Here is a 9,167-nt window from a genome sequence, read left to right as displayed (position 1 = left end):
TTTAAATTATGGTCAAAATTTAATTTTGATTAATTAAAATTATTTTTTATATTTTTAAATTATTTTAATATGATAATATCAAAAGTAAAATTTATTTTTTTTTATTTTTTTTTAATATATTTATAAATAAAAAATATTTTAAAAAATATTCACCATTGTATTCTCAAACAACTTAATAAATTAATATGACAATTCAATGATTTTAAAAAATTCATAACAATAATATTCCCTTTGATTTCTACGTCCATGTCAAAATTCAGTGGATGACTGGATGGTGTTTTTTGGCATTTCAGCTCCTGCAGAAATTTTAAAAATCCCGCTCTATAGGATCCTTCCATTTCACGCTCCCTAAGATTCCATAACATACAATCCATCTCTAAAAAAGAAGCTATATCTTCAATGGCGACTACCGCACCAAGCGAGCTCGATCCAAACCTTCTTCTTCCTGCTGCTCCATCAGAATCCGAATCCGAATCCCTCCTCTCTTCTCTCGTTTACGGTTCGTCTCTCTCTGCGCGCCTCGAGTTCATTTCTCTCCGTTATTTTTTTTAAAAATTTCATAGTTCATATCTTCAATTTTGTATATTATGCACTAATTACGCTTCGGATAATCTCAATTTAGGTTAGTTTTTGTTGTGCTGCTGCTGCTATTATTATTATATGATTTTGTTATTATAATCAAATCTTAAACTATCATTTTCAAGCGTTTTATTTATTAATCGAGTTTTGCTAAAGCATCCAGCTACCTCTTCTAATTAGATATAGATATTACATGATTTTACGCTGTTGATTTTCTGTTTTTCTTTTTAATTCAGATCGTACAAATTTTGTTAGTGTCTAGTAGAATTTGTGTGGCTGATTTAGGTTAAGCAGAATAGTTTTTTTTTTTTTTTTAAATCATAATAATTAGATAAGGCAGTTTGTTAATGATAATGTTTTACATATTGATCTCTGTTTGGTTGCGATTACTATGCATATTTTGCTTATTTGGTTAAAAAAGGGTCTTATCATGACTCTTGAAACGTGGAATTTTGAATATTTGTGGAAAATTTTAACTAATATTAGCGACATATAATCCTTATTAGATTAACTGTTATGATTCTTACTCAAGAAACTGATATGAAGCTCTTGATTTTATTAACGATGGTAACAAAAACGATGTTTTATGTTGATTTTCAGTCATTTTATTCTTCTTTTTGTGTACAGATACGTCACAGCAGTTTCAGATGGCAATGGGCAACATGCTTAAGATGATAACGTGAGTTAATTATCAGCTTTAAGATAAGAAATTTCATTAAAATTTCTTTTACTGTTTTAAATTTTTGAAAAAAGAAGGTATATTTTTTTCTTTCTTTTTTCTTGAAGTTTTTTAACTTAAATTCTGCGAATTTGTTTGATGCTTGATGAACTCTGTGCAGTGAAATCGATCAAACCACGGGTGGGATAATGGAAGAGATAGGGAAATGCAAAGATACAGCTTTTGAGAGGAAGAAAGACCTGGAGGAAGAGAAGGAAAGGTTTCAGAAAGCTGCGTATGCTGTGCTAGGCATGCTCAATGACACATAATAGGAACGGTAAGCTCAAAGGTCTCGTGTTGTTACCTTCTATGTTTTTATGAGAGACTTGACATTCAGATTGCAGTTATCGTTTTCTTTTCACGTTAGGATTAGGGTATGCCCTGGCTACTGGATTATAACATAGTATACCTACATAAATGCAAGTGTATAAAGACATAGACCCATGAACACTCACAATTGCGCATATGTACACACGCAAAGGTCAGCATATATTATATATCTTGAACTTTTACCATGTTGTTTACAAAATTGAAACTCAAAAGGCGCTGAACATGTAGGCTGATGATGGGGTATTGGTTTTATGCCCTTAACATTAAAAAATAAACAAGTGATCATTCTCCCTTAAAGCATCCAATTCTTCTACTTCTGAGCCATCCTCCATAAGAATTTTGTTTCCATGCTTGCCAAACTTCTTTTCTGCATCCATCAAATTTAGCTGCTTTGAAGTTCAATTGGTATGCAAACAATGAATGGATTCATGGATTAATTCACATGGGACAGTGTAAGTGAACGTGTTAGGCTCTTCATGGAACTCATGGACTGTCTAAGAATGATTTTTCTTGCTCCTTGATAACTCATATTTATTCCAATTAGTGTTTAGAAAACTGTATTTGTGTTTCTTATTTAGTTTTGGCTCCTTGTGTCTTGGTATTGATTGTTAAAACTGATACCAGCATCCGAGGAAGGGTATGCATTTCAGTACGCTATATACCTGCTATGTCGAATAGATTTTCTGTTGAGTCAGGCAAATGTATGAGTTTCCCTATTGTATCTCCTGTTGTTTCGTTTGGACGATGCCCATGGATTATCACTCTTTTGGGAAATGTGCTTGGCAATGGAGTAGAATTTTCTTGTATTCCTGAAAAAATTATGTTATCGATCTTTCAAATAACTAAAATAAATCTTAAATGTTTTATCAATTAAAGTGAACAAACCCCACCTCGCCATCCATCAAAACAAAAAAAAGCACTAATGAGATGCAGGTACACCAATCTTTATTTGCTGCCCTTTCCCCAGTCTGGCCACCCTATTGAGTATGAGTACTACTAGTTTTTTACCTTCTACACTTGTTTCTCTTTGAGAATTTAGGGCCTCAAAACTTTGTAACCCCTCATTTGATGTTGCTTTCTGCAAGGATTAGATAATGACCATTATGTAGAGTATACACAAATAGTCATCAGAATTATTGTCAGAGACATTTTATATTGAATAATACAAGCTTGTATGCACTGTATTGGGGAGATACACACGGCCCCATCAACAAACTGCTGTAGCCTCTAGGTATGGGTTGATGCTGGCCTGTGCCAGCCATTCTTCTGACTGGTAACAGGCCTGCGCATTTTACCAGAAATACTGTAACGTTCACTACAAATCCAATACTCCTTTTGGTGCGAGTTTGATGATGAATGTATGAGAGCCATTATTTGATGAATCACAAATCTGAATAGTGAACTAGAAAGGTTCCCTATGGTACCCACAATTTTAAAGAAATCTGAAATATAGATTCAAATGGTTATGGTATCTTGAACTACAACTGAAATGGACTGTACTCTTGTATCATTGTTCTCTTATTCATAATTACAGCTTAATGATACTGGAAAATGCACCGTTCTCTTACATCTTTTGAAAGTTATTTTAAAGTTCCAAGGTCAATTAATTTGTGCATACTTTAATACGAGCCTTGTGTTTACTGCCAGATAGGTTTATTAAGATATTACTATTAGTTGAGTATTTATTTACACTAGCTAAATTGGCTGAAGATAGAAATATACCTCCACAGCTGTGTCTTCCAGCAATTCCCTGAGAAAGGGTATTTCTTCTTGCATCTCTCGTTTCAAATCCTTTAGGTACTGAAATCAAAGAGTTAGCATAAATAGTTAACTCAGCTTCAGAGTAAATTGTAATTCTAATACACGTGCTAGTCCGTGCACAACTGATTATAGTTGGTCATGCAATGAGACAAACAAGTGTTTCAACCTGGATGAAGTTGGAGAAAATTTTTTTTCCATCTTCGCTACGGGGCTGCGCCATTTGCTTGAGATGATGATGACTGAGCCGGATGACCTGGGAAAGTCTCCTGGTCCTCACTGTAAAAGGCTGTGGGATGTTGAATACAACCCCAATTTCCCCTGCCATGTCTGAAGATACTAGTTTTGACAAAACCTGTAGAAACTCTCATGAACATAGATTCTTAGGATATTGAAGAGCTGGTATAGGCATGGATTTCATTTGGGTTTCCCTAGAGATTGCTTACATTAGTTTGCCTATGTTATCCTATTTCTTTGAATTTAAGAAATTTGTTATTCTAGAATAGATGAGGTGCAGAGATAACTGAAGAAGCGGTCTCTTTCTTTTCTTGTGGCCATAAACATCATTATGCTTTTATTATATTGGCTTCGCCATGTTTTTTTGTCTTTCTCGTATTATTTCCCGGCTCAAGTAGGACTGAAATTTGTTTTCTGATATTGAGTCTTGGACTTTATTTACAGGGATTTCTTGAACGTTTTTGTTGATTTGCTGCCACAGGATACGAGACACGATTGAGGCATTATCTTTCAGGGATTTGCATCCTTAGCTGCTGCTCTCCGGACAAAGTGAAGTTTTACATTAAACCATATGCGTGATTCTAATAGATCCGTGTCAGAAAATTTCCTGAATCTTATCCAAACAACTAATTTTTCTAATCAAAAGAATAGAACGTAACTGATTATGATAATTAGTGTGATGTAGATGCATAATAAAAGCGTACTTGCTGAGTCTTTGGCTACGTACGTGCATGATGAATTCTCTTTATAATCATCTGTAATAACTTTCCTCTTTCATCTCTATCACCAGAATGGTCTAACTAGCTGTCCTTATACGCACTAATTCCTTTATAGAGAAAATCCTTTTTATGTAGAATATGCATCATGCTTGGGATGTCCTTGCTGTACTGGTCATTCAATCAATTACATATCTTAGCTATATAATTATCAGAAAATTTATTTCTTGAGTATGTGGTATTAGAAAATCAAAATTATTTCAGGATTGATGTTTTGATGCATGTATTTGGAAGTACCTGCTCTGTTCCATTCCTGCACACCAGCACGTCCTGCAGTTTGAGACATAATTAAGATTTTACATCTTACACCGAGAGAGAGAGATGGGAGGGGTGACATACCACTGCTCCAGATACTAAGACGTAAAACTCTTTCGGATTCTCGTTCTGTAAAATAATTTCAACCCTGGGAGGAAAATATTCTGCTTTCATTTCTGATACCTGGAAGGAGTAAGCACAAGCCAGTCTAGAGTCAGCATTTTGGTTGTCGGTATCAATCATAATTACCATTCTGATCATAATCTCCCTTTTGTCTTAATACCACAATAATGATATCAATGTCTTGACTGAAAAGTTTCACGGAGAGTATGGGACATTTACCAACTGGGTAATAAGGTCTTTGGACACTCCTTTGAAAAGGTAGGTTTTCGCAACGATGCTATGGAAAAGATGTTGAGCAATGCTAGATCTGATTGCTTTTGGTAAGTTCTCCAACACCTCCTCTTGCTGCAACTCTGCTGTCTTGAACTTGAGTTGCATGTGTTCTAGCATTTGCTTTTTCAATCCTTCTGGGAGTCTATTCTTGCTTGCATATCTTAATATCTGATCGATGGCATTCCTCTGCGAGACACCAGACATTAGTAGATTATAACTAACACTGTGTACTGTCTAGTTATGTTCTGTTGGATATTGTTCTAGCCGTAGGATTGTTCAAAAGCACGTCCTGCAGGGTAGAAGGGAATTACCATAGCAAAAGTATGAACTGCGGAACGGACAACAAGGTTCGTCATGTTTCCGATTATATAAGCTGTGAGGCCAATGTTGAATAGCATGTAAAACATATTAAAAACCTTCTCTCCCGTGTTTTCTGCATGCAAGTCTCCGTAGCCGACAGTGGTTAGGGTAACAATGGACCAATAAACGGAATACGTGTAGCCCAACCAGATGCTTCTTTGTTCGAAATCTTCAACGTGCTTTCCAATCCAAGTATTACCTCCTGTTCCATGATGGACAGCAATCCAGTAGTAGATACATCCTGCCGCGTGAACCACAAATAGTGTAACCTGCCATGGATTCACTCGAGTCAAGTAATGGTGGGGTGCAGGGCATAAGAACTAGCAGGCGTGGTTATAAGACTTGACCAATGAGTTGATCCTGCACAAGGTCTAGATCATGGGTAAGGTGAGTTGACTCACTCACATATCAGTAGGTGAATTCAAGGTTTGAATTTGTTTTTTTTTAAAAAAAGACCTTCGGTTTTTCCACTGATTTAGCTTGGGCTGGGTTGGTGGGTCATCTTGAATTGCTATGTTGATCTATCAAGCAAGGTTGGATCTTGTTTTATTACCACGGAAGTAATCAAAGTAGTGTTTAATAGTGTGATAATAATTATTTTTAAAATATATTAAAATAATATTTTTTTAAATTTATTTTTAATAACAACATACTAAAACAATCTAAAAATACAATAATAATAATAATAATAATAATAACTTCAAATTATTATTTTTTAAAATATTATAAAACATGATTTCTATCATAAAAATAAACATATTCTAAATCTAAAAGTTGTTATAGGGATGTGAAGGGATGAACAATTACACTGATTAGTTTAAATAATCTTGTCCAGAAGTAGCTGAAGCGTGTGTCTTTCTCCAGCCTGTAGAAGATATGTTGTTAATGATTAGTCGAGAGAATGAACACATCCTTGCCTGTTAAACTACAGTGAAATTTACCTTTTGAAGAGTTCACCGACACGCCTGAGTCGCCAAAGCCGAAGCAGATTGAGAAAACCGTAGACCTCTCCTTCGTGCATTTTGCCAGTCAAGATTCTGTGTATGACGTGGAATGGCAGAGTCGAGGCTACGTCCATGGGGAACAATAACCTAGTGATATACCTGAGAAAACATGGCCCGTTTCGAGTTTTGTTTTGAAGTGAGAAACAAATTTATTATTAAGAGAATAAATGCTATTTTTTTATTTAGCAATATGTATTTAAATCAATCTTAATTTTAGGATGAATTTATTTCATGATTTATTTTACAATGGATATCTTAATGCTCATATTTTATGCTGTAAATATGTATCAAAGTGGATCTTCTAAGGATCTAGGAGCTAAATAATTTCTCTTCACAATCTTTTTAGCTTAAGTGATTTTTCTCTCTAAAACTTGCACGACCTATAGGCTTAGAAAAAAATTGAGATCCTTTTAGGGAACCCATAGGAGATAACAACCCCGCCGTTAGAATCCACGCAGTATGTCTTGTTGTGATTTGGAATCATACCGTAGTGCAATTTTCTTGTGATCATCCACAAGAAGAAAGGTTGTATTGTCCAAATAAGCAACAAAGAAAGTTAGGACAATATCGGCGGCAAAGAAGGCATCAACCACCAAATCGACGGGCAGAAATCCTCCGGTAGCCGCTTTCTTAAATGCAAGCTCAAAAGGAGATGCCCATGCTGAGTACACCACCAACACCACAAGGAACGTTTGCCACCACCTTCAAATCCCATTACCATTAACATTAACATTAAATTAATTCTTGTCACGAATCATTTATATAATAACTCGGTAAAATAATTAAGATAAATATATTTGTAGCATTTCTACATGTCACAAATCATTAAATTAATTTTCTTTTATTCGTTTGATTACCTTCTTTTTGGCTTAATTTTTTTTGGACACATCTCAATGTACTATGACTCGTGTCTCGTATATCAAGTCTTTTGGGCATTTATTTAATACAATGAATATAATATGCCACACAATGTTAATTAAAAAAACCCAATTAAATCAATATAGTGTGTGTATATATATATATATTTATTTATGCATTAACTTTATTAAAATATGACACAGAAATGAATTTATCACTTTTAGAATTTCTTATACACTCATCTATAAATATAAATGATATCTTTATAAACCCAAGGTTGTTTCTTTCTTTCTTTGTTTTTTTTTTTAAAATGAGAGTATATTTTGGCATATTTTTATGCGTGGAGACTTAATTTATTTCCAATCAAGTTTCGAACAAATAAATCAAATTAATATATTTACAAGAAATTATTTTTTTACAGCATGCACATGAACTTCAATATTCAAAGTAAAATTATAATTCTTTCTAGTTATTTCTAATGCTGTTTTCATTCATTTATTTCTGTTTCAAATTAAAATTAGTAGTCATGCACAACAGTAAATATATGATTTTTCTGCTGAAAAAAAAATAAAATGGAAGCATTAGATTCATGAACAAGAACCTAAATAACTGTTATGGATGGAAGAGTATTTAAACTGTGCCGGAGAAGAGAAGAACTCACCGGTATCTTCTATCATAAGGAGCAATAACATATTTCTTCAGGTGCAAGTAACCATCATCAACATCAATTCCAAAAGCTGGTAAAAGGCTGCTTGAAACTGAGGCTAAATTCTTTCTGATATCTCCACTCGACCGTCTTCGAAACAGTAATGACAACGGCGACCTAGTTTCTGACGATGACATTATTGACCGGAGCAATAGTGAGAGAGCTTTGCCCCCCCCCTCTCTGTCTATATATATATGTATATGTAGTCTTTAATTAATTTGTTTTTATTAATTTGGATCTATATAATATTATTATGTTTTTTTTAAATATATGACGTTGAAAACTATTGATTTATATTATAAGAAATAAATTAAATTTGATAAATACATGTGGAGAAACCATATTACCCCAATAACAAGACAAATATTTTTTTAGAAAGGGCAAAATAATAGTTACATAGTGAAAGAAGCACTAACAATTCCTACCACTTCTACAAAGCTATCGCAAACAAAAGAGCTTGTTACAACTATTTTTTTCTTTTAGAATAAAAACTTTATCCATGGAGTTCATCTCTACATCATAGGACCTTGAAAAAAAAAATTAAAAAAAAAAACACAGATCAAGGAGGCCCAGATGCTCTCAGAAGCGACACCTACAATCTGAAAGAGTGGACGTATGGTGGTCTGCAGAAAGGTAAGCATTGTAATAAATTGATCTCGTCTTCAGGGGCTACTACTGGTCTGCACAATGCGGGTGATGCTTGGTAGAAAACTGTTGTGTAAAGGAGGGTGTGCTGAATAACAGTAGAATTCTCGAGGCATAAAATTTCACGGGATAATTCTAAAAAATATATATAAAGTTTTTCTCGTGTTTTTATTTTTTGCTATTCTTTGAAAATTTATATTTTATGTCATTAGGGAAATAATTTTTTTTTTAAATCAAAAGATAAAATTAGTATTAACATATAATATATGAGTGCATACAAATCGCACTCAAACACCATAAACCACCAAACTCTCCTCCACAACATCATGAAAACTAGCCATTTTTCATTCTAGACTTAGCTTAAATCAACATTTCTCTCTTAAAAAAAAAAAAATTCAAACCCAAGATTAATTTTCAAAATTGAATTAAAAAACATTTGCTTTCCCTTATGCTTAAATGTTAAGTTTTAGGGGTTTTTTAGAACGACACTAAAAAAACCCTAAATTATTGTTATTGGTGGTGGCAACGGCAAGGATGAATTCCTA

At 33.8% G+C, this 9,167-nt stretch overlaps 2 protein-coding genes across 3 annotated transcripts; one reads left to right on the top strand and one right to left on the bottom strand.

Moving 5' to 3' along the window:
- The first annotated feature begins 297 nt into the window (after nucleotides 1–297).
- On the top strand, nucleotides 298–4,567 carry LOC105122335 (polyamine-modulated factor 1-binding protein). Its single transcript, XM_011021391.1, has 4 exons — nucleotides 298–499; nucleotides 1,207–1,258; nucleotides 1,419–1,574; nucleotides 4,104–4,567. Exons 1-3 carry the CDS (start codon nucleotides 400–402, stop codon nucleotides 1,564–1,566), a joined length of 300 nt encoding a protein of 99 aa, XP_011019693.1. The 5' UTR covers nucleotides 298–399; the 3' UTR covers nucleotides 1,567–1,574; nucleotides 4,104–4,567.
- On the bottom strand, nucleotides 1,769–8,114 carry LOC105122336 (potassium channel KAT3-like). Of its 2 annotated transcripts, XM_011021392.1 has the most exons (13): nucleotides 7,933–8,114; nucleotides 6,900–7,115; nucleotides 6,351–6,512; nucleotides 6,217–6,274; nucleotides 5,361–5,678; nucleotides 4,996–5,235; nucleotides 4,738–4,836; nucleotides 4,636–4,668; nucleotides 3,555–3,740; nucleotides 3,350–3,427; nucleotides 2,636–2,705; nucleotides 2,290–2,436; nucleotides 1,769–1,994 (listed from the first exon to the last, which is right to left on the bottom strand). In XM_011021392.1, the coding sequence occupies exons 1-13, from the start codon at nucleotides 8,112–8,114 to the stop codon at nucleotides 1,891–1,893; spliced, it is 1,893 nt and encodes a 630-aa protein (XP_011019694.1). In that variant the 3' UTR covers nucleotides 1,769–1,890. The 2 variants fall into 2 exon arrangements, with proteins under 2 accessions (XP_011019694.1, XP_011019695.1); XM_011021393.1 differs by lacking the exon at nucleotides 1,769–1,994 and having other exon boundaries at nucleotides 2,347–2,436; nucleotides 2,518–2,705.
- Nucleotides 8,115–9,167: the final 1,053 nt, after the last annotated feature.

This window comes from Populus euphratica, unplaced genomic scaffold (assembly GCF_000495115.2).
Source record: "Populus euphratica unplaced genomic scaffold, PopEup_1.0 scaffold19.1, whole genome shotgun sequence".
Lineage (NCBI taxonomy): Eukaryota > Viridiplantae > Streptophyta > Magnoliopsida > Malpighiales > Salicaceae > Populus > Populus euphratica.
This window is presented reverse-complemented; position numbering and strand designations above follow the sequence as displayed.